Raw genomic sequence first — 27,980 nt, forward strand, 5'->3', positions numbered from 1 at the left:
CGTGCAGGGGACCCGGTGTGGCTGCACCGGCGCTGATGGGTGCTCGCTGCGCCCATCGCTCAGCAAGCTCTGCCATCACCCGACGGCTGGGTGGGCTGCGTCGTCCCTTAGCCCTGGGAGCCCCGAGGATGCTCTTTCCTCTCCTCTGCTGCTGGCAGGTTTCAACCCCAGATTTGGCCCTTTCTCACCCTCGCCCACGAACCCTGGGGCAATGAGCCCCAGCAGCCCTGCGCAGGGCAGCACATCTCCTTCCTCGCCCTTGGCATCCTGCAACGCCTCAACACGCAGCCCTGGTGTGGCCGGAGAGATGGGGCAGCTCAAGTACCCAGGCAGCACTCGAGGAAACGCTCTGCCCAGCCGGGGGGCTCATGCCCCAAACGGACCCAGCCGCTGGGGTGGGCGAGGGGGTCCTCAAGGCACCCTGTCCTCCTGCACCATGGGCATCTCTGGGCACCTGCTGAGGCCAGGGGGATCTGAGGCTTCCCGAGTAGGGCCTGGGTTGCAGGGGCTCTCAGGGCTGGAGGGGACAGAGCCGAATGCCGGTGCCAGCCGGAGCCTTTACAAATGTTTGCCAAACCCTGGGAGTTCCTGTCCCTCCTGGAGGGGCTCGTGGCACTTACACTGGAGCGCCGCGGCCCCATCCCGGAGGAGCCCCCCTCTCCAGCCCTTTCCTGGCTCCTCCTGCATTAGCCCAGCTGCCAACAGCTGCTCTCGTGCCCTCCTGGCTGCCCGGCGCGAGGGGCCAGTGCTGCAGCCCCCCTTTCCTGCCACCGCATCCGTGGCCGCCCCATGCACAGAGCATCCGAGCAGCCCTGGCATGAGGCAGAGAGGCGCTTCCCAAAGAGAACAAGGAGGCTGGAAACGGGGGCGACCCCCCCCGTCCCGTAGCTGCTAGGGGGTGTTTATTGGGCAGGCGGCGAGCAGGCTGGCAGGGCCGGGGGGTGCCGGCTGGGCGCGGGTGCCCCTGCGGCGGCGCTGCCTGCGCTGCCTTCGGGCGTTCTGCGTACAGTCCGTGGCGAGCTCGGGCGCGAGGAGCGAGGACGGGCGTTACTGGTGCGACTTGAGGTTCGGGGGGTGTAAGGTTGAGTCGTCGAACAGCGGGTTTCTCACTTCCATCTCTCCAGTCTGCAGCGGTGGTGGGAGCAGGAGCGAGGGATGGGGGAAAAAGCGGGTCAGAAAGCAGCTGGGTGCATGGGCCTCCCCTGCCAGAGCCCCCCGCGCCAGCCGCGCAAGGGGCCTGGACCCCGGGAAACCCAACGCGCAGGGTCCCCAGGGCCAGCAGCCCCCCACGCGCCAGCCGGGCAGAGCAGAAACCAAGAGCGAGCGGGGGGCAGCGCTGGGCAGGAGCCCGACCCAGCACCCGCTGCTGGCCAAGGTGCCATCTCCGTGTGGGCGAGGGGATGCTGCAGGGGGCAATGGGCAGTGTCCCCACGCGCCCAGCACTGATTTGCCCTGCCAGCACCCACCAGCCTCGCTGATCGGGGTGGGTTGGTTCCCCAGACTGCTGGTGTGCCATCAACAGCCCTTTAATGGGCCTCTAAAGACATAATGACAACCCTTAATCTGGGCCCTGATGGCTGGGCACCACAGCCATTACCATGTGAAAGGCTCCCCTTGGGTCCCTTTGTGCTCTTTACACCCCGGCCTGGAAGGGCTGTTAGGAGCTGCTCTTCCCCAGGGTCCCCCATGGAGCCAAGGGCCAGAAAAGTCCCCTCTGGGACTTCTGAGTGGGGTCTCAGGTCACGATTGCCCTGGTCCACCCAGTGGCCAGGGAGGTCCTGGCCTGGGGCCCGGCTGCCCCCGCGCTCATAGCCCGGGAGGTGGCCTGGCAAAGAGGAGCCCCAGCGCAGCCACGTCGCCTGCACCTCCGGGGCAGCTGGGGTGGGTTTGCCCACAGATGCTCCCGAGACAGAGCAGGGCAGCACCACCCCAGGAACGTTCCCATGTCCAGAAACCACCTTCCTGTTCAGCACATGTGTGCAGCGAAGCCAGGCTGCACATTTACAGCAGCACCAACGCCAGCGCCCATGAGAGCTGCCCCTGCTTCCACCGCCCGGGCTCAGACGGGGGCTGGCAGAAGCCCCATCGCACAGGGCCTCGAGCTGCCCCGGCAGCACGTATGGATCGAGTTGAGCAGAACGATGGGTTCTGCCAGGAGCAGGGCTGCCCCATCACAGAGTGTGGCCAAGGGACGCACACAGCTCGGAGCCCCTCCTGGTGCCCCCTGCCCTGCTGCGGCTGGGCTGCGCAGAGGGTGCTGCCCTGCGGGAGCAGAGCTTGCGGGTGCCCCGCGCGGAGCCGCGGCCTTACCGGAGCCAGCCCTGGGCACTCGTACACAGTGAAGTCTCCATCCTCATTCTCCTCATCGGACGACGCAGAGTCCGGCAGCTTGGGCTCCTCTTTATGCCTGTGGAAGAGGCAGAGAGGGCAGGTGAAGCCCGAGGGATGACTTCCCGGGTAACGGCACAGCCAAGGGTGCTGCAGCTGGGGCAAAACCCCAGCGCCTGGGGCTCCCGCCAACGCTGCTCTGCCCAGGTGCTGCTTCTGCCTGTGCTTTGCAGGGCAAGGTCACTTACTTCTCCATGGAGAGCATCTGCTGCTTTTGGTGCTGGTAGTGGTACATCTGGGCACTCTGAGCCAGCGTCTTGTCCCCAGGCTGCGAAGAGAGCAATGGCAGAGGTGAACGCGGGGCTCTGGTGACCCGCGAGCCCTCCTCAGGCCACGGATCTGCCCAGCGGCCCAAAGCGGAGCCCAAGTTGGCGGCAGCTCCCCTGCCTCCGCTTTGGGAGCCTCTCCAAGGGGCGCAGGCCTGGCATGGTGCCGAATGCCCTGCCAGGAGGCACCCGGGCACCTTACCGAGATGTTGTCATAGGGCAAGGGGCTGGGCACTCTCTGCGCCGAGTAGTCTGCTTTCTGCGCCAGCCTGACCTCCTTCTGCAGCCTGCCGAGGAGAGGAGACGCGTTGGGCACGAGCGACTGGGCCCCGCGACCCGCTGCAGTCGGCCCCTCACGCCAGGCTCGCTGCCTGCAAGGGGCACCCCAGAGCAGCGCCCCGGGGTGCCCAGCACCCAGGTGAGGTGCGCGGTGGCCGAGCACGGCCACACGGGGTTGCGCGGGGGAGCACAGCCCCTGCACGAGACCATCGCAGCTGCCGTGGCATGAAACCTTGGGGTGGCTCAGAAAGGAACTGAGCGGTAAAGCTGCAACTGCACTTAAAAACACCAGAGGTCCCCTGAAACTCAGTGCACATCAGTGGGGCCAAGCAGCGATCTGGTGCAGCAGGGTCTGAGGCGCCCTGCAGCAGCGATGCTGCCCGCAAGCAGAGCCAGCACCTCGCCAGGTTGGGTGCCAACACCTCTGTGCCCCCAAAACTCCGTGAGGCAGCAGGAAGCTTTGGCATCACGAGCTCTGAGCGCTCTGGAGCCTCATGCAGGCTCCTGCCAGACCCCATCCAGCCTGGCCTGCAATGCTGGGTGGGGGACACAAGGCAACGCCTGATGCCAAGTCAAACCAAACCCTGCTCCCGGCCTGGGACGTGGGTGTTCCATGGCACTGTCCTCCGCGCCGGTGGTCACAGGCACTGGAGCACTTGTGGTTGGTCACTAAGGAGAGCTACTCTCCTGTAGACCCTCCCTGGGGCAGCGTGGGGACAAGTGCCTGCAGGCACCACGAGGACACGGGGGAGCTCACTGGGAGCAGCAGCCTCGGGCTTACCTGCACCAGCAGACAGCAGCCACGAGGAGCGCGGAGATGCCGGCCACGGTGCACACCACGATGAGCCCTGCACAGGAGGGACGCAGCAGCGAGCAGTGCGGTGAGCCCGGCACCCAGCGCTGCGCCGTGGGGCTCCCCAGCGAGCCCCAGAGCCCCTTAGGTCTTACCGAGCACCACGGCGTCGTTGGAAGGGATGGGCGATGCCTCCACAGGGTATTTCTGCACTGTCTCAGTTGTTGAGGCGGGAAGGGTCGTGGCTGCCTTTGTGCTGGCAGGATCCCTCTGCAGAAACTCAACCCCTCTCAACCTGCTGGCAACGCGATGCTTCCCCACCGGGGCTGAGGCAGCTGCAGGAGGAAGCAGGACCATGAGCAAAGCAGGTACCAGCTGGCCCAGGACCGTGGGTGAAATCAGGAGCAAGGAGAAAGGAGGTGCCCCACGGAGAGGGAGAGCCGGGTCCTGCCCGTCGCGCATCACCTGGGCTCGGGAATTGGGGAGAACAGGAGACAGCACGGCGGGGCCTGCAGCACGGGGGCAGCGGCAGCAGCGCGGGCACTGACCTCGGGCTTTGCCATCACGCAGCGGCGGCGGGCGAGCAGCATCTTGCCTGGCCAGCACGTCCGCCAGGAAATCGATCTCCTCCTCCAGGCCGGGAAGCGAAGTCCTCCCTAAGGCGAGAGGGGCAGCGTGAGCCGCGCGGCGGCCAGGCCCCAGCTGCTGGCAGGAACCCTCCAGCCACAGGGCTGATTTCTGCCCCGCGCCGGGCAGGATGCGGCCCCCTGGGCATGGTGCTCCTGCACTCCAGCATTGGCAAGGGCAGGAAGGGAGCAGAGGGCCTGGGTACTGGCTGGATTCACCTGTTTGCCAGTCACTTTGCAGGGCAGAAGCCATCGCTGCTGCCTGCACCAGGGCCCTGGACCAAGGGCCAGGGGTAAAGTGCAAGGAAGGGGCCCAGGAGTCCTAGCACTGCTCCTTGCATCTGCAGGGGGACACACAGCCCCCTGGCACATGGGTCCTGCCGCAGGGGCTCCGCAGAGCTGGTGGAAGAGGGGCAAGTGAGGTGTCAGTGAGGTGTCAGGGCACTGCCAGCCCTGGCCTGCCCGAAGGCTCCCGTCTCGCCCCATGCCCTGCGGCCTGGAGGCATCCAGCTGGCACAGGTTGGGCAACAAAGCTGGCTGGAGACAAGGCCACGTGGCCACCAGGACACGGTGGAAGAGGAAGGCTAGGGGCCAACACGCTCCCCCTCACCCCGTGAACCACAGCGGGCTCCGTGGAGGGCGAGCGGGAGCGGGCCTGGCACGGGAGAGGTGCTCCACAGGGAGATGCATTCACGTCTCCAAACATCCGTCCCAGAGGGGGATTGAAAGACAGGAGTCCGGACAAGCTCTGGGCAGCGCAGGGGCGATGGAGCAGGAGGGGACCCCGCTCAACGGCTGGGCGAGCACCCACTCGTGGGAAGGTATCTGCTGTGAAACGCCCGGTGCTTCCGAGCCACCCACAGGGCATTTCCAGCTGGGACAGGAGAGGAACCGGCTCCTCTCCAGACTGCCCCTGCCAAGACACTCCAGGGACGTGTTATCAGGGGCCCGCGCTTGAAGCCTGGGGCTTTTAACAGGATTAAGACCAACTTCAAAGCGGGAAGATGGTGCAGGCTCCCTCTGCCTCTCAATTGCTGCCCTGAGCCAGTGGGAAGCCCTGGAGGGAAAACGGAGCCACATAAGGAGGAGGTGCCGGCCGCTCGCTTCCAGGCGCATCCCAGGTCTTAACAATCACAGCTGCTCCGGAATTTGTCACCACTTTGAACGTGTTGGAAATAAATACCAATTCCCTCACCGGGCCCTGGCACAGAAATCCCCCTCAGCTGCCACCTCTGCTTGTCTGAGCATGGGGGAAAAGCAGTTTAAAACAGATGTAAGAGGCTGGAAAAGCAGAGTCCGTTCGCTTTTCATTGCTGTTGAGGAGCGTTTCATCTGCCCGTATCGAAGGAGTCGAAGCCCCTCAACCTGCGCCGCAGTTTGTTCCTGCCTCAGGGACCGAAAGCTCCTTTCTCGCTGTAAAAGCTGCGCTGTGGAGGTGCACCCTGCATGGGTCCCCCTGTCCCAGTGCACCCTGTGTGCGTCCCCCTGTCCCAGTGCTCCCTGTCCCGGTGCTCCCTGCGTGGGTCCCGCTGTCCTGGGGCTCCCCGCAGGCTGCCGGGGATGCTGCGAGCGCTGGCACCTGCTGGTCTCGCTCTGCCCATGGGGTCCCTGCGGGATGGCCCAGGCTCTACGGAGGTTTCTCCTTCAGCCCTAGCAGGATTTGGGTTACATCGATATGTTGCTGTATTTTATTAGCAGGGAGCGCACCACTTTTCCCGCTTCTGCCGCGGTACCTTTTGCCTTGAGTGGCTGCTACTGCAACAGCTGGTGCTTCAAGAGGATTAATGTGACATGCTTAAAGCAGGATGGGGGAGTAAAAAGCTGGAAAATCACACGGTAACAGCTGCCCAGGGCCCCATCCTGCTGCAGGGCTGGAGCCCAGCGCCTGGCATGAGACCTGTCAGTGCTGAGCCGCGGGGCCGCTCCGCTCAGCTCCGCACCTGAACCCTTCTCTGTGCTTAAAGCGACGCTCCAAGGTAAAACACCGCTTGAATTTAGCGCTTTTCCTCCCAGTTGGCCAGAGGAGCCCTGGCAAAGTGCTTGCAAAGAGCAGGGCCAGAGGCTCTCGGGAAACCCCGGCTCGCACAGGCGCGGAGCCGCCAGCCTGGCGCCCGCGGGCACCGAGCCGGGTTTCCCCGGCACGCGCGGGGCACGGCTGCCCTCTCACGGCAGCCTCCCGTGCGCTCCGTGCTGGGCTTGGGGACAGTGGGGAGCACGAAGGGACGCACGGGCAGGCAGCATCGAACACCGAAACCTCTGCGGGAAGGTGCAAAATGACTGAAAATCAGTTTATTAGCCCGGCTGCGCCCTCCCGGCTCTGCCAGCGGCACCTGAGCAGGGGGTAAAGCCCTTGCTGCTTCCCCCAGCGCCTGCCAGCCCAGGAAAGGCAGCGCCGGGGAGCTCCCTGCCTGACGTGGGGCGGGAGCAGGACCCGGGTGCAGGATGTGGGATGTGCCCTGCCGGTGCCAGCCCCGCCGCACAAGAGCATTGCGGCACGGGCGAACCCAGCGCGGCCCCTCCGTGCCCAGCAGCCTGGGGAGGGCTGCAGACCCCGGCTGCGGTCCCAACACCATCTTGGCGCTCCCGAGAAGCTAATGCACCCCAGGGGGAAGCTACTGCATGCCGGGGAGGACGACAAGACACCGTGCACCTTACCTGGGGACTGGCGCCATGGCTGCGGAGCCGGGGCCGCGGTGACGCCGAGGCCGGCGGCCACCAGCGCACACAGGCACTCGGGCAGGAGCGCCCGGCTCACCCGCATCGCGTCCGTGCTGCTCCCCGCACCAACGACAACGCACCCTGGCAAGGGCTGCCGCCGGCGCTGCCGGGCCTGCCCGCGCCCACGGGCAGAGGCGGCCCCGCTCCTGCCCACGTCCTGCCTGCGGCGCAGCCAATGGCAGCGCCGGCGGTGCGGTGAGCGCGGCAGCGGCATCCCGGCGCCGGCGGCTCCCGGAGGCCACAGCCTCCCAAGGCTTCGGGCCGCGGCTCAGGAGCAGGCAGCTGCTCTGCTTGCACATCTTTTACACCCTTTTTCCTCCGCTCCCCCAGATTTGGCCCCTCTGATGGAGCCTTGGGGCGCTGCCGGGAGGTGGGCGATGCCGCTCGCAGCATGAGCAGCCGCCAGCGCCAGCAGCGCCCACGTTGGAGAGGCTGGAGGGGACGGGCAGCCCCGCGTCCCCACGAGGCCGGGGGGGGACGCAGGGTGCGGGTGCCGCAGCGGGGGAGCCGACCCGGCCCCACAGCCGACACTGCCACCGTGCCGGGGACCAAGCGGGGTTGCCATGGAGACACAGGCGCCTCTGCATCCCTTCCTGGAGAGAAAGCCGCTCCCCAGACATCCTGGGAATGCCGGGATGCAGCTGATCTCAGCGTCCCCAGCCCCGTGGGGCTCCTGTCGGCACAGCCCGTCCCCTTCCCCTCTCCTGCTCCTGGCTCAGCTGGCCCCCCGCAGCTCCCGCATCCCCACAGGTCCAGGCGCGGGGCCCTGCGCCATGACCCCTGGCACCTCTGGCAGGATGGCCAGAGCGACCCCGAGCCCCGGCATGGGGACACCCTGCTCCCCGTGCAGGATGAGACTGACGGGACGCCAAGGCTGCAGCAAGGGCCCTGCCCGCCGCGAGGCAGCTCCCTGCCCACGGGCGCCAGCACCGGGTGCCTCCCGATTTTACGCCTGGTTCATTGTCAGCAAAACCTCCCCGGGCAAGCAGAGCCGGTGGGTGGCCAGGGACTCCCTCGTGCCCCGCACACGCTCGCTTGCAGCTAGAGCAAGGAGAATGGGGTGCAGCCGATTCAATCTGCGTGTTCACTGAGCATGCAGGAACGGCAGGGAGGGGTAAGGACAGGCACAACCCTGGCCTACGGCTAGTTTTGCTTTTCACACTCTGCCAAGAGTCACGGTTTGCCCATCTGCCGGGCAACTGTCACTGCTGGTGCCGCTGGGGCTCGCAGGAGGAGCGGGCTTCCCCTCAGCCAGGTCCTGCGCACCAGGACGGGGCCCGCGGAGATGCGCGGGGCCTGGGCAGGAGCCGGGATGCTCCGTCCTGCCGCACGGGGCCTGGCAGCCGGCCCCAACAGCGGTGCCTCTGCCACCTCTCTGCCTTTGGAGCACAGCAGGTAACCCTGGGGAGCGCGACCCCTCGGGAGAGGAGAGGGTTAATATGTCGCTCTCTGATATGTCAGGGCTTTAGCACCTTCCAGCTCATCGCCAGCCCCGCCACAGCCTCTTCTCGCTGTGGCGCTGGAGGCACCTGGGCACCTGCTCCTGTCTGGAGCCATCACTGGCTCCCCTTGCAACCAGAGAGCCGAGGACAGAGTCAAGCAGGGAGGGCTCGAGGCGATGCAGGGGATAAAAGCTCGTCAGGAGCTGCCCGCCCCCGTGTGCCCAGAGCCAAGGGCCGGCAGAGGCGGAGGGCCCGGAGCACAGGCTGGTGGCTCCTCGCGCAGGGACGTCCCCGAGGACAGCTCGGCAGGGGCTCAGCGAGGACGGGGCTGGCACGATGCAGGAGAGGCCGCTGCGCCCTCTGAGCCGCCCCCGGCCCCGCGCTCCTGCCCAAACCAGCGCCGCTGCCGCAGCCCCGGCCAGCCGGGAGCACCGCGGCCGCCCGCAGCGCCGCCCCCGCCGCCCCCGCCGCGGGCACTGACGTCAGCCCCGCGGCACTGACGGCAGCCCCGGGCCGGCCTCCCCCGCGGCACGGGCGTCACCGCCACCCTCGGCTGTCGGCAGCGCCAGCCCCATAGCCAGCACAGGGCCCCGGCGCAGGGGCAATCACGCTCACGGGCGGCAGTTGCCACCATCAGCTGCTGAGCAACATCTCAGAGGAGCAGGGAAGGGTCCCCAGCGGTGCTCAGCACACTGTCCCCAGGCTCACCGAAGCGCCATCCCCGCTGCCGGTGCGGCGCGGAGAGCACAGAGAGCCCCTTTCGCCCCGCTCGCTGCCCACGTGTTGAGGAGCTCAGCTCCCAGACACAGCAGGGTCCAGCACAGGAGCCCTCGGCCGCAGCAGGGTGCAGTGGGTGACACAGCGGCGGCAGCGCCCGAGCTGCAAGGAGACCCGCACCCCGAGCAGGGCTCTGCTCCCGTCCCGTGCTGCGGCGAGGGCATGGGAACCCCCATGGCCACTGCTCAGACCCACTCAGAGGGCAGCACCCCGCGCCCGTGGGTGCCTGCAGGCTCCCCGGTGGCCGCCATGGCCTGACAGGGAACCACGCGAGGGCCCTCCTGCCAGCAGGGCCCAGGCCGTGGCAGGGGAGCAGGGCTGCAGCGCGGCCGCACGTACCGCTGGGCGCATGTTTCTTCGGGACGCACTGGCCACGCTCGTCTTCCACGAAGGGCTGGAGACAGGGCCCGCAGGCGCCTGCGCCGGGTGCGCAGAGCTCGCGCCGCCGCAGGGTGCAGTCCAGGCTCCGGGGACACGACGGCGCTGCGGAGACAGGGAGAGGAGATGTCAGGCGGAGCGCTCGGCCACGCTCCCCACTGCCGAAGCAGCCCCAGGACCTTCATCATAGAATGCTCAAGGTTGGAAGGGACCTCTCGAGGTCATCTACTCCAACCCCCTGCATATGCAGGGCCACCTAGAGCACGTGGCACAGGACTCAGTTCGAGTGGGTTTTGAAGATCTCCAGAGAAGGAGACTCCACAACCTCTCTGGGCAGCCTGTTCCAGTGCTCTGTCACCCTCACTGTTAAAATTTTTTTCCTTAAGTTCATGTGGAACTTTTGGTGCTTCAGTTTGTGGCCATTTCCTCTAGTTCTATCAGTGGCTACCACTAAAAAGAGGTCGGCCCCATCCTCCTCACTGCCCCCCTTGAGGTACCTATATACACTGCTCAGGTCCCCTCTCAGCCTTCTCTTCTCCAGGCTGAACAGGCCCAGCTCCCTCAGCCTCTCCTCATAAGGCAGATGTTCCAGGCCCCTGACCATCTTTGTGGCCCTGGCCCATCATCCTGATGGCAACTCGACCTCAGCTGCATCTCGGGCTGATGCACAAACAGTTTTGCTCCTCTGAGGAATTGCTGAACATCCCCGAGACAAATCCACAACCGCCCTGGCCAGAGATTAAGAGCAAAAGAGGCGCTACGGGCCCCTTCCCAGGTCCACATGTCCCCACAGGCCCCCGGACAAGTGTGTTCTCCCTGGAGCTGTCCCCAGCTCTGGGCTCTGCAGCAGTTAACGAGCAGCAGCTAATTGCAGGCTTAATTGCAGCAGCCAACCTGGCCCTGCTCCGCTGGGAACCCTCCCACAGCCAGAACTGAACCCGACGCACAAGCTGTGCTCGTGGGGTCACTGCAGAACAACACCCCACCAGGCCACCGAAACAAACCCGGCTCCGGAGCCTGGGTGCTGCTGCCATGGCTCGTCACAACCCCACGCTGCCACGTGGGACCCTGAGCATCACCTTGCACCGGGATCAAAGTGTGTTGAATCACAGCAGGGCTGAGGCTGGAAGGGACCTCTGGAGGTCGTCCTGTCCAACCCCCCTGCTCAAGCAGAGTCACCCAGAGCATCTTGGATAGGATCGTGTCCAGATGAGTTTTGAGGATCTCCAGAGAAGGAGACTCCACAACCTCCCTGGGCAGCCTGTGCCAGGGCTCTGTCCACCAGTAGCTCCGTGTCACTCTTGTCCCAGGCGCAGATGTGGCCTCAGCAGGGCTGAGGAGAGGATCTCCTCCCTCCACCTGCCGGCCATGTTCTTCCTAAGGCGCCTTGGGATGTCATTGTCCTTCTCGGCCACCAGGGCTCACTGCTGGCTCGTGGTCAGTCCAGCAGGACGCCCAGCTCCCGCTCTGCAGAGCTGCTCTCCAGCCTGTCCTTGTGCAGGGGTTGCTCCTTCCTAGCGCAGGACTCTACACTCCTGAGGTTCCTCTCCACCCAACTCCCCAGACTGTCCAGGTCCCTCTGAACAGTAGCAGAGCCCTCACTGAGACCTAACATGCTTGTGACATTGCTTCAACACGACAAGCACAAAGGACAGTCCAACTTCTTTCTGGATTTGCGTCAAACTGGTGGGATTTCCTAGCAGAAAATGCATGGCCTAAGTTCACTTGCCAGCATGAAGAGCAGGTGAGGGTGCCCAAGCATGCATGGAAATGGAGAGATGGACAGAGATGAGCCCCAGGGCAGTGACAAGCAGGCTCAGGACAGGGCCACCAGATGCCCAGGAGGGACAGGAGCAGCGAGACCCCCGCAGCCCCCTCTCCGTGCAGGAACAAGGGGGCCGCGGGGCTCGCGGGGCGCACAGGCGCAGCTGGTCAAGCCAGCACTGGAGGGGAACCCGGCACTGGAGCTCTCCATGGAGATGCTCCTCCTTGGGATAGGGGCTCTGGAGCAGACAGCACCTGCTCCCCGGCACGGCGGAGCAGACGGCCAGTCCTGGCTGTTTGGGCCGTCCTGTCCCCACGCCGTGTCCTGCAGAGCACCGCGTCCCTCAAAGACCTCTGAGGAAGGAGGGCAGAGCTGCAGCGGGTTCCTTCAGCGCCGCTTTCTCCATAGCTCCCACTAGGCCCCATTAGGCAAAGACAAACCAGAGTCCGCCCGAGTCCAGCACTGCGCGGGGAATTAATCCAACGTGATTTGCTTAGCATATTTGCCCGCACGCCGCCACCAGCAAAAGGCTGGAGGTGCTTCATGCCCAATGTTTAAAAGCATTAGGAGAGCAACAAGAGGACCTGACGCTGCTCCTGGGCCTCCTAATTCCTTCATTAAAGAAAACAAGACCCAAGAGAAGACAAACCCAGAGAGGGATCCAGGCTGGATGCGATGTTCCTGGCCGGGAGCCCCCAAGGAGTCTGGCTGCACCGGCACAGAACCGACTTCTTTTCCTATTTGCTTAATGGGGAAAAATGGACATTAAAGCATGCAAAGAGAGTAATTTTTCTCTCCATCACCTCTTCACTTCAGCCTTGTTTTAGAAAAGCAGCAATGCCAAACACTCTGGACAAGGGAAAAGCTGCGGCGATGGGGAGATCCTGCCAGAATCCCACCGATCTGTAAATAAAGGAGATGGGGATTCCCTTATTCACTGGGAGGAAGCACAGGCTGCCTGGGAGCGCAGAGCCTCATGGGGAGCAGAGCCAGGGCTGAGGGCTGAGGCTGCCGTAGCCAAAACTTGGGCTACGGGAGCTGCAAGCGCCACCATCCTTCACCAGCGCCCAGCAAGCCATTAAACAACCCCCACGTTGAGCAGAGGAAAGGTCGTTATCTGTGTTGGAGGAACGAGCTGTGCTCATGCATCTGCCACGGGTGAGGAACGAGAGCAGCAGAGACGGGCATGAAATGCCAAATGTTTAATCAATCGCTCTTTAGCAGCCGCCTGCGTTAGCCCACGACATCGGACTCACGTTTAGTCACTGCAGCTTTGCAAGCTGCCGAGGCCCCCGTTTTCCAGTCTGTTCCCGGAGACATCTGGCCACTTGCGTAGCCATCGGGTGCAGGAGCGGCCACCAGCGCCCGCCGGTGGCAAAGGCCTCCTGGGCTCTTTCTACTGGCCCCACCAAAGCAGGACCCCGTGGCCACGCGCTCGCAGCAGCGGCTCCCCGGGGCTGCCGGGGCCCGGCACGTGCCGGCCGTGCTCAGCGCTCCCCTTTCATCAGGGGAACCACATGCTGGCTCCTGCACAGCCCCGCCACCAAACCACGGGGATGCCACAAGGCGCTGCGCGGCCAAGGGACGTCGGTGTGGGAGTCCGGGCCATGCGGAGGAGAGCCCGTGGGCTGGCACCGGGGAGACCTGGCTTCAAGCTGGTGCATGTCTGCGCTGTGTTTTCCATAGCACGAAGCCTCCTCCGGTCCTACTCACAGTCTGGAACGCCCACCGGCTGCGACGCGGAGCCCGTCCTGCCTTCCCGCTGCTACAAACCCGCCAGCAAACAGAGCAAGAGGAGCATTGCAAGAGGAACGTGCAGCAAAACGTTGCAAGAGGAGCGTGCAATAAGGCCCCAGTGAAGCACCGCTGGTGGCAGCAGAGCGGGGATGTCCCCAGCACGGACCTGCCAAGGGAGCTGCTGCCCCGTTTGTGCTGCCCGTTCCTGTGTCACCAGGGCACAAAGCTCCGTGCCAGCAGCACCAAGCACTGCGAGAGGCGGCCTGCAACGCTTGGCCACATCAAGGAGAACCCATGAAAAATGCGGGGCTTTCTCTGGGCGCCAACCTTTGCCTCAGGTTCCTGCTTGCCACATGCAGGAACAGAGCTCCAAGGACAACTCCGCAGCCCGACACCTTTCTCCTAGTGCCCCAGATCTCTGCAAGGTGAATGAGAGCCCTCGACACCTTGCAGCCAGCGAGGGAAAACAAACAGTGGCTGAGGGCACCTGGGAGCCAGACTGGCCCTCCACCTCTGAGATGGTTTTCATTTTCCCACCATCATGTCAAAAAAAACAGGGGGTTAATTGCACCTGAGGGTTTAATTGCAGCAGCTAAAAGGGTAAAAGTTAGCTCAAGAGGGGAATTAATTAATGAGAAATCCCATAAGAACAGCGTCCTGCCTTGCTGGACTAGCGGCGATGACAACCCCAGCGCTCCTGGCCGGCCCCAGGCCAGGCTGCTCTCCACGGAGCTCGGCGCTCCGGCAGGGATGGCACCAGCTCGGCACCTCGGCCCCCTCTTCCACAGCAGCCAGCGGGAAGGGGATGCTCAAGATCCCAGGGTCCGGAATGGGGCTGCTCAACACGGCCACCAGGAATGCTGCCGCGTGCCGCCATGGCCCTAAGGACGCCTGGCGCGGAGACAGGGGCTGAGCATGAGGGGATTATCCGGGGCCGCCACTAAGCAGCTTTGGGAAGGGCAGGAGAAGGGGCACGGGAAGGCCGGAGATCTGGGCACGGCCACGTCACTGCGGGTGCTGCTGCCCAGGGCTCTCCGCACGCGCAGAGCGAAGCCGTTCGGAGCCGTCCCGGGTGCTGCCGGGCACAGGGCTCCCTCGGGCAGCCCGGAGAGCTGCCGGAGGCGGCGCTGCTGCTGCTGGGAGGCGAGCGCGGCATCGGCACTGCCAGTAAACTCGCCCAGAGCCCAGCTCCAAGGGCACCGCTCCTCCTGCCAGGTGACGCAGGGCCCTGCTCCTGGCTGGCATTTTCCAGCACGGCTGCAGGGAGCCTGGCACCCGGCCAGGGGAGTTTCCTTGGCTCCAGAGCCGCTGCTACCTTCCTGTCGGACACAAACGGCTGCTGGCTCTTGGCTGGCGCCGGGTGTCCCACGGGACACAGCGAGTAGACCGGAGCGTCGGAGCATCGTCGCCCCGTGTGGCATCCGCAGCTGTGCCCAGCGCCGCCTCCGCGCAGGAGCTCCCGCTCTCCGGCCCAGCCGGAGCGCTCCGGCTCCACATCCAACCACTGCACCCCTGCAGCCAGCACGTGGCCCTGCGTCCAAAAACAGGGAAAACTCGATTCCTTCAGCATATGGACACAGGGTCTGGCTGCTCCAGAAAAGGAAAACACACTTGATTAAGAGGTCGGCTCCAGAGAGAACAGGAAAAGTGCTCAGCTCTCCCTCCTGCTCCTAGGTGTTGGAGGGATAATACCAGCTGCTTACCCCAATCCTTGGCTGTTTTCAGCTCGTAGTTTTGAGCCAAACACCTCCTTTTTCAGCAAGCCTCACCCAACCTGTTCTCCTCCCAGACCCCCTTCAGGTCTGAGCGCCCACATCATCCTTCAGCACCTTGTCCTGCAGATCCATCTCCCCCGGCATTGCTGCCGCTGCCTCCAGCTGGCTCAGAGAGACGGGCCCTGCCTGCCCCTGGCTCCCGCACCGCACACGCGCGAGGGAGCACGAGGAGCGGCCGCGTCGTCACGGGCCGAGCTGCGGGCAGAGAGCCCGCGAGGTCCCCGTGCCCGGGAAGGGCCTCGTCCAGCAGGACACTGGGGCCCCTGTCGCCTTCAGGGAGATTTAAGCAGCACATTACAGGCAGCGTTCCTTGCCGGGAGCGCCGGGTTCAGCCTAAAACCCCTTGGGCATGCCAGAAAGCATCGAGCATGCCCGCATCCCTGCCCACATTCGTGCCTGCATCCCTGCCTGCATTCCTGCCTGCATCCATGCCTGTATCCTTGCCTGCATCTGTGCCCACATCCGTGCCCGCATCCCTGTTGACACCCCTGCTCACATCCGTGCCACATCCCTGCCCGGCTCCGGGCCACCACTGCCCTCGCCTCACCCGCTCTCTCCCACAGCAACCGTCTCTTCGAGCGCCGCTCTTCCACGCTGCAGGTCACAAATAAATCACCCGTTAGAAAGCACCTTGCTGCATTTTGCCGCTGAAAACACTTATCTTAGCTCTTGTTTATCAGGTTTTTCTCGAGCCAAGACCAAGTTGCCAGGCTTTTATGTGCCCAGAGTCTTTGTGGGCCAGGCTGGGTTTGCTGTTTTGTGTGTTTTTTCATGGTTGCTCATTCGGTTCTGTTTTGTTGGGGTTTTTTGCACACCAGGCAGACTGATCGCCGCCGGCCTCGCTTCACAGGGCTGCTGGCAGGGCTCTCATCCGCAGCGCTGCCCCGTGCCGCCGCAACGCTCGCTCGGGAAAACCCATCAATCCGGGCTCCGCAAGCGGCTTCCCTCCTCCCGCCCTGCAGCACGCAGCATCCCCCAGGAGAAGGGCTTCCTGCTCCGGCCACGCAGGCGCTGCGGCCCAGGAGCCATCGTCCCCTCCTCGAAACAAGGGGAAAAGCCAAAAAACACCCCTGAGAACCCAGACCAAACAGGCCGGCATGCAGTTGGGGGGCAAAATTTACCCTGCCTGAAGCAAGAGAGGGAAGATGCGGGGTTCCCAACGCACCGGCTGGAGGTGGGATGATGGCTGTGGAACAGGGCCAAGCGGGACAGCCAGGGAGCCGGGCTGGGGCAGCCTGTGGCAGGGGACAGCAAGTGCCACCCAGGCCGTGCACAGGCCTCTGCCGCCAGAGAAACCCCTCCCTGGAACGCTCGGCCTTCGGAGACGCGGCAGGTTGCTCTGCAGGAGGAAGCAGTGATGGATGAGGAGCACCCACACACGGGGACCCACAGGAGACCAGTCCGGCCCGGGTGGCACCGCTGCCCCTGTCCCCATCGCACGGGCATCACGTGGGTGCCAACACCTAGCACCTCCCGTCAGCCCAGGTCACCGGGGGGAAATGCAAAAGCACCCCCAAAATTCCAGGAGCTCCAGTGTCCACATGACTCAGAGCCCGGGAGCAGGGAGCAGCAGACAAGCACTGGGTATCAAACCCAAGGTGTAGGATTTCACATAATTGCTATTAAAACTCTTTATTGGAAAAAGAGAAAAAAAAAATCACACTTCACCGCCTTGGCATCCTGCCTGGCACATTAAGGAAACTGAAGCAGGATTAATGGGCATTGCAGGAAGGGGATATGGCACCGTGATGGATACAAACAGCTCCTACAATCCGCAACCTCAGCCCCTGCTGGAGCGTCACTGCCCAAAGGGCGCCCGCTCGCCCTTCACCAGGGGCCGAGGCAGCCGCCTGCTCAGCAGCAGCAGGGACAGAGGCCACGGGGGGCTGTGGGCTGGGGGGGACACGGGCCCGCGTCCCTCCTGCTGCCCCATGCAGCAGCTGGCCCTTGTGCTGGCGCCTCTCAGGAAGGCCACGTCATCCTCGAGGCGCTGTGACCTGCTGAGAAGGACCTGGGGACAGTGTCCCCTCGTGCCCGGTGCCGCGTGCCCAGCGGACGCGCCACGGAGCCTTCCTGCAGCCAGCCGTGGTCCTCGTGCTGCAGCAGCGCGGGGCTGTCCCGGCGGCGCCGAGCACAGCAGGACACCTCGGGCCCCAGCATCTCCCCGGACCCAGCCTCGGACCTGCCCGTTTGCTCCTCGCAGCCGCTGCAGCACCTGCCCGTTGGGAGCAGCAAACACCTCACCCCTGCCTGCTCCGCAGCACCAGCGCCTGCCCCCAGCCAGGAGGGCTTTGCTCAGGTTTGGAGCAATAGAAGCAACTGAAGAGACAGACAAACACACGGTCCCTACAGAGAGCCCAGTGCAGCCCAAGTCATGCGTGTCCACGCACAAGGCCCGGCCCTGGCACTGGCTTCTGGCACTGCAGTCCCCCAGCTCCCCGGGGAAGTGGAAAGAGGCCCCAGCTTAAAACACCCACCTGCCTTCGCGTTTATCAGGCCTTGCTCAGGCAGATAGCGAGTCGCAGGGTTTGCGCTCAGAGGCGGCTGCGATCAGGTTTCTTTGTTTGCTTTTTCCCTGGGCAGCCTCAGAGCTCTGGCACAGCGCGAGGGATCAAGCCTGCAGCGAGCGCCTGTCCCCGAGAGCTGCTTCCAGGTACAGGACACTGGGGTGCAGAAGTGGCACCGGTGAGGGGTGCAGAAGCAAAACTGTCCTCGATGCCACAGCCGGCCTGGCTGCAATGGGCTCGGTGGCCGGATCCCGGTGCGGATGGGGAGCGGAGGACGGGCCGGGGCTCGCATGCAGAACAGCCCTGGGAGACCCTTGGCCACGCAGCGAGGCAGACACAGACAGGGCCGAGCAGCCCCCAGGACACGGTCCCATCCCTGTGTCCCGCACAGTCCCGAGCGCCAGCGCACACCGTGCGCAGCCCTGGCACAGGGACAACCTGGCACCTCTGTCACCGCCACAGTGCAGCAAGGGACCTCCCTCTGTGCACACATTCGCAAAACCTGTCCCTGCCCAGCGTCCCCAGGTGACTTGGCAGGAGCCCGGGGAGGTGAGGCCACCCGTCCCGGCTTCCTGCAGCTCCGCACGGCTGGGAAAGGCTCCTTCCCTCCTCGCGCAGAGCCCCGCGGAGGTGGCCGAGTCCCAGACGCTGCCCGGGCGCAGGGCAGGGCTCGGTGCCTCCAGCCCCTCGGGCGCCTGCGGTGGCACTCGCTGTCCCCAGCCCGTCTGCCCGGCCAGGTCCCCGTGCCCCGGCACCATCCCGCTGTGCACAGGGCTCTGGGGCACTGGGTGAAAGGGCCCTGCGCACCCCCAGCTCTGCAAACCCTGCACAGCCCCACAAAGCTCCCCGGAGCAGCGGCGCAGGCGCTTGGGGTCTGCCCCGTGCCACAGCACGTGTCCGAAGGCTGCCAGATCCACCTGGGATCACTGCGCCAGCGGCGGGAGCCAGGGAAGAGCCACACAGACGTATTCCCGCTTACCAGACTGGGCACAACCCCGCGGCCCCTCTGGCCTTCCCTGGCAGCCGCTTGCTGTGACTGCGCAGGCAGCCGGCCGGGCTGCCAGCCCCGCGCTGGAGCGCACGCGGGTGCCGCTTCGTCAGCGATGTGGGACAAGGTGCCGCCTCCGGGGACATCTCGGCTGCCACCAAAGGGCCCCCCTGCGGACAGGGACGCAGCAGGAGCAGCAAAGCGCTGCCGGCGCGGAAGGAGAGGAGCGAACGGACGTCACCCATGTGGGCACACGAGCGGCCCCCGGCCTGGCTCCAACCGCCCACCCGCCACCCACGGGAGCCGCTTCTCCTCGAGCCTGCAGGGATTTAAATACAAGCCCGGAGCGACAGATCCCCCGCTACCCACAGCGCTCCCCGGGCCAGATGCTCTTTGGCAAGCTAAAAGCCTCCCACAGCTCCCGGGCTGCCCACACCAGCAGGAGATGTTTGAAGCCCTTCGCAAAGAGGCGCACGCAGGGGTTGAAGGTCTCCTGGGAAAAGGGCCCTTTCCTGAGGGGTCCCTGCAGCGCAGGCATGTCCCAGATCCTGCTCCTGCCATCCCCGTTGTGCAGCGCGGTGCCTCCCAGGGTGGATTTCTCGCTGGAAACGGTGATTGGAGACGAGGCACCAAACAGCAGGTCCCAGAGGCGACACCGTGCCCAGCTTCCAACGCGGCGCACGCGGCGCATGCAGCCTTTCGAAGCGCCACCGTGGCAGGGAAGCAGACTCCAGGGCCAAGAGGTGCAAGGAAATTGCAGGATTTTGCAGGCCTTAGGAAGAATCGCTGCTGGGTGCTGATTCCCACCCCACCTGCTGAGGTACTGGCACCAAAACCTGCATCCTGGAGCGGTGCTGGCCAGGGAGAAGGCACAGGAAGCACCCAGGGCACCTGCAAAGGGGCTACGACCCGTGGCCAAGCAAAGGAGAAACCACCCAGAGATTTCTGCAGGTTTCCTGCACTGTAACAAGCAGTTGATCCACGCAAACCCTGCCGTTTCCAGCAGGGAAGCCAAGAGCTAGCGCTGCAGGACGCGAGGCCGGGTCAGGACCACCAGGGCTGCTCGTCCCCGGGGCTCAGCAGCCTGCTCGGGAATAATCCCTGCCAGCTACAAGGCCGTGTGCTCCCTGGATAGGGCTCTGCCCCTCCTGCCTCCCCTTTGCTCTGAGCAGGGCTCCACGGACCTTGTGGCACTGCTACGGCCTGGGGACCTGCCCCCAACCACAGGTGCCACCTGCACGGGGAGGAAAAACCTGCCCCCGCTCCCCCTCGTGCCCCTTCCGAAGTGGGGAACCTGAAGCCAGAAGGCCACAGGGATGTCTCCGCCACGAGGGCGGCACGTGGATGGGCTGCTCCGTGGCCATGTCCATGGCAGGACATCTGCATCCTGGCAAAGATGCACAAAAACCACAAGTCCCGGCCAGGAGGTCTGTGACGGCAGCGGCTGCGACAAGTAGGGCCGGCTCCCATGGAAAGCTGCCCCGTGATCTTCTCTGCCTCACGGATGCTCCACCTCAGGCTTTGCTGTCTTTGCCATCCATGCAGGAGACCCACCAAAAATGCTGCGTGCACTTAGGATGGGCAGTGGTCTCCTCGCATTGCGCTGGACATAAAACACAGCAAGTGAGACGTGGGTGCTTTACAGGTGGGAAAAGGCAGGGAGCTGCACATTAATATTATGTGCTCTGGCTGTGATTTGTCCTTTAATACAAGATACACAAGTGGGAGGAAATGGCAAAGCACAACACTGCACGCTACGGCAATCTGCTGGCCGTCCCCAGATCTTGGACCTTGCTGGCTCAGATGGGAAATTAAACATTTTGATGTTTCAAAATGTCAAAGCATTTCATCTGAGTCCAAAAATGTCAACTCCTCCCTCCCCCAAAAAAACAAACAACAACAGAAAATCTTTAGTTTCACAAAAGGAAGACCTGGTTCTAACCATGCACACAAAGGGGCTCCTTGAAGCTTCCTTCCCAATTTAGGCCTGTGCAAAGTACCAGGACTTAAAACCCAGACGCACCCAAATCCACACTGCTCTACGGGGCGTTCGGGAGCTCACGGGCAGGACACGGAGCTGGGAGCGGGGCAGGTTCCCGCCGGGGGCAGGCCTGGCTCCCTGTGCGCCTGCAGCACCAGAACCTGCCCTGCGCGCTCGGTGCGAGCGCGGACGCGGCGGGGACACAAGCCCATCCCGCTCATGGGGCCACTGCCACCCAGACAGGGCCGCCCTGCACGCACCTAACAGGCAGTTTCCCCTCGTTGCAATTATGGTTCATTCACGAGATGGCTAATTATAGGCCTGCTGCCTCCTGCCGATGCTCCTATTACCCCTGCAATAGCTGCGGCAAATAGAAACACCCTGGCTCGAGGCTCCCCTTGGAGAGGTGAAGAAGGGCCCATGGTGCGGACAGGTCCCCGGGCTCTCACAGAATCATAGAATCACAGAATGCTGAAGGTTGGAAGGGACCTCTAGAGTCATCTAGTCCAACCCCCTGCACACACAGGATCACCTAGAGCACGTGGCACAGGACTGCGTCCAAGAGGGTTTTGAAGATCTCCAGAGAAGGAGACTCCACAACCTCTCTGGGCAGCCTGTTCCAGCGCTCTGTCACCCTCACTGTCAAGAAATTTTTCCTTAAGTTTCTGTGGAACTTTTCGTGCTTCAGTTTGTGGCCATTACCTCTAGTTCTGTTGGTGGCCACCACTGAAAAGAGGCTAGGCCCATCCTCCTCACTGCCTCCCTTGAGGTACCTATAGACACTGCTCAGGTCCCCTCTCAGCCTTCTGTTCTCCAGCTGAACAGGCCCAGCTCCCTCAGCCTCTCCTCATAGGGCAGATGTTCCAGGCCCCTGATCATCCTCGTAGCCCTGCGCTGGACTCTCTCCAGCAGCTCCACATCCCTCTTGTACTGTGGAGCCCAGAACTGGACACAATACTCCAGATGTGGCCTCAGCAGGGCTGAGTAGAGGGGCAGGATCCCCTCCCTCGACCTGCTGGAGACGCTCTCCCGTGGGAGAAGGGTCCGGTCGGAGGTCATTAACCCCCCAGGCTGGGGTTGGCAGCACTGCAGCCATCACGGCCGTCCCCAGGGCCGCCCCGCCACGGGGCAGGACAGGGCGCGAGGAGCGGCAGCCCCGTTGCTCCGCATGGAGCAGCAGCCCTGCCGCTCCCCGCTTCCGGGCAGCCAGCGGATAAAACCCCCGTCCGGGCGGAATCCCGGAGATTACGGAGGGAAAGGGCACGGCGGCAGATGAGGTGGGGGACAGTGGGCCGCACTGTTCTGTAAATCCATGCGCTGGCAGCTGACTCCCTGCTGCAGCAAGCCCAGGGCTAAATCCCTCCCTACCCCAAATGCTCCCGCAACCAAAGCAGCACGCGGGCGACGCGTAAACCGATTACCTCCTTTAATACTCGGATGGCCCAGAAGAAGGGCTGCTTTGGGCAAATGTCTCTAACTGGTGCTTGCTCCGCGGGCAGGGGCCAGAAGTGCCCCAGGAGAGGCAGAGCCAGCTCAGGCCCCGCTCGCTGCCCCAGGAGACTCGTCCGGGCACAGCGCGGGGTCCTGCTCCAAAAGGCAACACGTTAAACCCCAAACTGCAAACACGTCTGCGGTTCCCACAAGCCAAACCCACATGAGGGAACAGAAACAGCCCAGCAGGGATGAGCCGCGAGCAGCGCCGGACGGCTGCAGCACCAGTACAAGGAAAGAGCCGCCTTCTCCCGCGGCGCGGGGGAGGCCTTGGCAAAAATGTGTTGAGAAACAACAAGCCAGACGGCTCCCGCCTCCCAGCCGCACATGGCGTCAGCACCGGCCTGGGACAGCAGCAACACAGGCCCAAAGCGCCCTTGGCCCTGGGAGGTCCGGATGAGGGGGCTGCAGCGTGGGAAGGTCACGGATGCACATGGATACGCCTCTCTGCCGGGAAGAGCGTGCTCCGGGACACCCAGAGGACAGGCTTCTCCCTGCACGTTATTGCTATGAACAGGCACTTGGCAGCTTTCAGGGCAGGTCTCTTCACCCGCCTGTCAAGAGCAGGGGTGGAGGTTTCCCAGCCAACAAGAGCAGAAGCCAGGGGTGGATAGAGACCGTCCATGAGAGAATCACCAATTCTGGGGTCCCCCAGCAGGTCCTGAAGAAGGAGGATGAAAGAGAAATTCCTCCAGCCTGGCCCTTCGGCTCCCGGCCTGTGCAAGGCCAGGGAATGCTGCTCCGCCAAGGATCTCCTCCTCCATGTGAGGAGAGGGGAAAAGGCTGTGGAACGCGAGCAGAGGCAGCCTGGCTGCTGCTTGAAGCCAAGGGGCTGCTTCCTGCTGCCCTGCGGAGCAGCAGCTCCCTGGCCTGGCGGGTGCCCAGCGCCGCGTGGGGCAGCAGCTGCGGCCCCTTCTCCCGCGTTGCAGCATTTTCCAGCCTGTTCCACAGGAAGGGACCAAGAGCGGCATCTGCCCCACATGGGTGCAAGCGAAGCGCAAGGCAGGCCAACCTCCTCGGGCCCCACTCCTCACTAAACACCCCACAGCTCCGCAGGGCAGCAAGGGCAGCTCACGGCACCAGGGACCACAGGAACGGGAGCTGCAAGCGGAGGAACTGCAGGGATCAGAGGCCTTTCTCCATCGCGACCTCCTGTCCACGGGCAGACAAACCCCTCAGCAGTATTCCCTGGCACAGGCATCCACTCCCGAGGCCAGGCCGGGTGCCTTTAGGGGCGCCCAGGTGACGTATCTCGAGGTCTCCATGTACCTTGGGCACCTTGGCTATCCCAGAGGGATCATTTTTTTCCCACAGCAGAAGCGAAAGGAGCGGATGGAGGCCCAGGCAGCAGGGGAAGGTGGTCTGCACAGCAGGCGAAGCGCGGCAGCAGCGCTGAGCCAAGCAGGTCCCGGGGGACGAGCAGCCCCCACAGCTGGATATAACTGGAAATGAGACACTTGCTCCGCACTGCGGTCGGAGAGAAGATACCAGCACCCTGGCCCGCAGGGTGGCTGGGAAGCGGCGGGGCCGGTCGTGGCGGCGAGGGCGGCCCGCGTGCTCCATCCGCATCCTGCTCCAGCCCGAGCGCCGCCCATCACTCGGCCTCGCTCCGCTCTTCCAGCTGAAAGGGATAATTGGCCACGGCGACCACAATGATTCAGACGACCTTCTCTGTGTCTCACGAAAAAGCAGCCCTTGGGAAGCTCTGCTTTCTGCCGGGCGGCAGCCCAGGCTACACGGCAGAGCTCGCCCTTGCTCCGGCTTCTGAGATCGATGTAAGGAAGAGCTGATCCCGCCAGCCCTCGAGGAAGGCTCGGAGAGAGCCCAGCTCTGGACACACAGCCCAGGAGGGATGTCTTCTCCATGCGTGTCCGCACAGGTCCTCAGAGAGCAACCTGCTCTGTGTAGATCCCATCATGGCTCACTGTGCACCAGGTAGCTGCAAAGCAGACACATTAAAAGCAGGCAGAGCGACTGTCTCACCCACAAAGACTTCACAGGGCAGAGAGCCAGGCAGATAACTTATTTTCTACAACTCTAGACCTTGAGAACTCTCTCCCACTGCAGAGCTAGAACAGCTGATAACAGCAATGTCTGTGTTTCCACCGCCATCCCAAAAAAAACGTACAAGGAAAAAGGGAGAGGGATGTCTGCAGTCCATCTGTGCTTTCCCCAGGAACGCCAGGCCAGATGGGTCACTTGCACTAGAAGGGACCACTTGGATTTTGCTGAGTGGCTTCTCTGGGCGCTTCTGCTGCAAATTCTGAGCTGCAGCAAAGACAGGGTCTGAAGTTGTGCTAAAAATGGCTTCCTCTCCTGCTATTCATTGGGTTTCTGAGCTGGAAAGACTTTTAAAAATGATATTAAGCCAAACTTGGCAACCAAATTACTCAAGAAGGGGTTAGAAGTCAGACTCTCTCTAACGCTCCAGGAAACCCGCCAGAAAACCAGCTTAGGCAATACCAGTCCTTGTACCAGGGGAGGCAACACCAGCACCTCCACTGGATGGAGAGATGTGGGGGAAAAACCAAACCCATGGACTCCAGGCTACAGCCCCGGCCAAGCCAGCAGCCCCACGGCCCTCCTGCACCCCAGAGCAGCCCGCTACGCTGCCGGGAGGAGGTGCCAGCCAGCTGGAAAGGGGGATGCACACGTGCAGGTTCCACGTCCTGCCCCTGCCTCCCCCCTGCAGCGGTTGCTATCGGCAAACGGGTGCCCAAAGCAGCTCCAGTGTCACAGCAGGGAGTGCAGAGCATGGGCGAGACAGCGGTGTCACCATGAGCGCTGCAAGATGCTGTCACTGCAGGAACCTTCTGGTCACAGCAGGGAAGCTGGACAAAGCAGGGCAGGGGGAAACGTTAATCCTGGTTTGAAGGAGGTTTATGGAAGCAGCAGAGCAGAGGGGACCTTGGCACAGCGGTGCAGGACCTTCCCTGCAGCTCTCCTCAGCAGGCCTGGCTTCACCCACACACAATATGGAGCAGGAGCTGTATCTGGGCCCTGCCATTTGCACTGTGCTCAGAGGAAAGAACAAGCTGTTCCCAAACAAAGACGAGCTCTGCACCATCCTCCCAGAACGGAAAACCTAAAAAATGGGCAGCAAGAGGCAACACTTCCCCTCGGCACAGTGCTCCGCGTAGCCAGGAAGGCCGGCAGCGCCTGGGGAGGAAGGCGGCAGCGCCTGCGGGGTCCCCTCTAACCCGCAGCCCCGAGGGACTCACTGTAACTTCCCCCTCATCCGCTACACGGCAGCGGCACAAGGAAGCCGACGGGACTGAACTCCCCTTCCCACCCGGCAGTGCCCACACTGCCGATGCCAGCGCTGCTGCCGGCTGCTGGACCCGCAGCAAACGCGAGCCAGGCTGGAGCCTCCAACCCCGCACCGCGCCAATACGTCCCATGCAGAGCCTGAGCGACACACGAGGGGCTGAGAAATCCCCCCAGAATCAAGAGCCTGGCCCTGCTTTGCTGGGAGCATCTGGTAACACACTTACATGGAGAATCCCAGGGATTCCCAAGAAGATGCCAGAGCGAGGTGCTTGTAGCTGCGGAGATGTGTCCTTTGCCCAGCTGGGCCTTGTTCGGAGGGAGTTTACCACCTCCTTCACCCTGAACGCTCAGTAACTGGCAAAACGGTCGCCTCCCAGCTGCCTGCTTGCTGGCTGACCAGGCTAACCCCTTGCTCCCCGTTGCTCGTGGGAGGCAGCTCCACCAGCACCCGTTATCTGGGATCGCTGCTTGGCTACAAAGCACGGAGCCGGGCAGAGAGGCCTCAGCCGCCAGCAAGGCTCCACGAAGGCCCCTCCGCAGCCCCGGCTGGCACGTGCGGATGATCTTGGGATGCCCGAGGCCACGGAGCCCAAATCCTGCCCAGCTGGGGCAACACCCCACGCCCGGGGTGACGCAGCCAACGCTGCCCGGGAGGCACGAGGCTGCACCGCCCCGGCTGACCAGAAACACTGTCCGAGGGACTGTCCCACCAGCACGGCCACCGCGTGAGCCCCACCAGCGAGCCAAGCCCGGCCTCCACTGCCACAGTTAGGTCTATTCCACTCAAAAAGTTCTCTGGGAGGAAACCCAGGAGGGAGAAATTTCTGCTTGGAAGCCTGCAAGCTCAAGAGAAGTTGCCACTGCTACGCGCGGTCCTTACATCCAGAGTCAGTGGTGCTTACATAAGGTCTCCTGTGCAGGTAGCTCTCCAAGAGCATCTCCAGAATGTCCTGGATGTGCCCAGTGCTTGGCCTGTCCCTTCCCCAGCGGTGCAGTGAGTCCCCGGCACCCAAAGAGCTTGCCCGGTGTCACAGACAAGGAGGTGCTGCTCAGGCCCCCAGCCTGGGGACCCTCGAAGCCACAGAGGCCACAAGCAGCAACTTCATCACCCTCCACCAGAGCCAAGGAAGCCTATGGGCAGCTGCCCCTAACAGAGCAGGACCGGCCGTATCGCAGGGCCAAAACAGCACCTTCCTCGTCCTTCCGAAGCCAGCGACAGCGTCCGCGCGGCGCTGAGCAGCGCACGTCCTGCCCGCGCTGCCCCGCCAGCGCCTCCGCGCAGGGACGAGAACAATATTTGATCCTCAAACAATGCGGCGGGCACAAGGCACTCCCTGGCTTTGGGTGTGCGAGGCAGCCAGCGAGGCAGAAAGCACACGCGGTCCCGCGGCGCCGTGCGGGCCCGCAGAGCCGCACGGTCCCGCGGAGCCGGGCTCCGCACAGGGGACGTCAGCTTTGACCCCACGCACCCCCTGCACCCTGTAAAGCAAATGCACTAAATGCACTAGAACCAAAACCACAAAATCATAATAGGAACAATAGTGACAATAATTTTAAAATTCCTCTTTAAAATATAGACAGAAGAGTGAACCTGGACTGCACCTGGGAGGAAAATGAAAGGCATGAAATTTTTCACTCCCCTGTAGAGGCAGTAACAATTATATATATAAAAGAGTGTGTACATATATATATATGCATACACATATGTATAGTATAGTGTATATGTAGATTTTTTACATGCAGATGTATGTCAGAAAGGCTTCTCGTTGGCATTGCAGGCTTCGCGGCGCAGCGCTCGCCTCGCAGCAGCAATTCCCCCGCCAGGTGAGTAAACAGCACATCCGCAGGCTGGTGTGGACGGAGCGGCCCTGCCCGGGCTGACGCACACGCGCGGCTGCTCGGCACAGCTGCCACTGCAGCTTCATCTGCCCCTTTGTTTTTTTGGTTTGGTTTTTTTGTGGGTTTTTTTTTCGTTCTTTTTTGTTGTTGTTGTTTTACATAAAGAGGCCCTGCAGCCACAGCAGTCGCAGAGATCAGCCGCGAATCCGAGAAATCCCTGTTTTCTCAGCTGTCTGGCAATGGCTCCCCCGAAGCATCTCCCCACGCGCAAGCTGGCCACCCACGGCCACCTGACGGCCGTCACCAGCCCGGTGCGGCGGCTGGACGCGCCGTGACGGGGACGCGGGGCACCCGCTCGTGCTGCTGCCGTGGGACCGCGCGGGGAGAGCCCGCGAGGACGAGGCCTCCGTGGAGCCCCTCGGCTCAGGACGCGCCTGCGGCAGCCCGGAGCGCCGTGTACCCCGGGGACAAACACGCCGTGTCCCCTCCCTGCTCCCCGCGCCGCCGCACCCGGGCCTGGCCCAGCGCGGTCCCTGGGGACTGAGCCCCGGGCGTCCCCCGGCGGGTCCCCTGCCCCGGCGGCCTCCGCGGGGCTGAGCCAAGGGCATGCCCGGCCGCGGGGGACCCGCGGGGCGGGGGGCAGCGCCGAGACCTCGCGGGATGCAGCCGGGCAGTGACAACCGGGCCCGGAGGGGAGGACAAGAGACCCGGGAGGAGAAGAGGGGAGGACAAGTGGATCCCCGGGGGGGAGGGCGGGAGAGGGACGAGCGACCCCGGCCCCCGCGGTGCGCGGGCGGACGGGAACAAGGTGCGCCGGGGCTGCGGGCCCCGCGGCGCGGCGCGGCGCGCACTCACCGGCCCCGCTGGCGGCGGCGCGCAGGCGGCAGGCGCCCAGGGCGGCGAGCAGCAGCAGGGCCGCGCGGCGGGCGGCGCTCCGGGCCGCCACCATGGTGCGGCGGG

The 27,980-nt window shown here is 63.7% G+C and overlaps 1 protein-coding gene across 1 annotated transcript; it reads right to left on the reverse strand.

The window, feature by feature from the left end:
* Positions 1 to 978: 978 nt before the first annotated feature.
* NPDC1 (neural proliferation, differentiation and control 1) lies at positions 979 to 27,969 on the reverse strand. Its single transcript, XM_088528010.1, has 9 exons — positions 27,876 to 27,969; positions 9,629 to 9,772; positions 4,275 to 4,382; positions 3,882 to 4,061; positions 3,715 to 3,781; positions 2,857 to 2,941; positions 2,577 to 2,656; positions 2,311 to 2,407; positions 979 to 1,125 (listed from the first exon to the last, which is right to left on the reverse strand). The coding sequence occupies exons 1-9, from the start codon at positions 27,967 to 27,969 to the stop codon at positions 1,048 to 1,050; spliced, it is 933 nt and encodes a 310-aa protein (XP_088384136.1). The 3' UTR covers positions 979 to 1,047.
* Positions 27,970 to 27,980: the final 11 nt, after the last annotated feature.

This window comes from Tinamus guttatus, unplaced genomic scaffold, assembly GCF_059628265.1.
Source record: "Tinamus guttatus ecotype Peru unplaced genomic scaffold, ASM5962826v1 Tinamus_guttatus_pri_ptg000297l, whole genome shotgun sequence".
NCBI lineage: Eukaryota > Metazoa > Chordata > Aves > Tinamiformes > Tinamidae > Tinamus > Tinamus guttatus.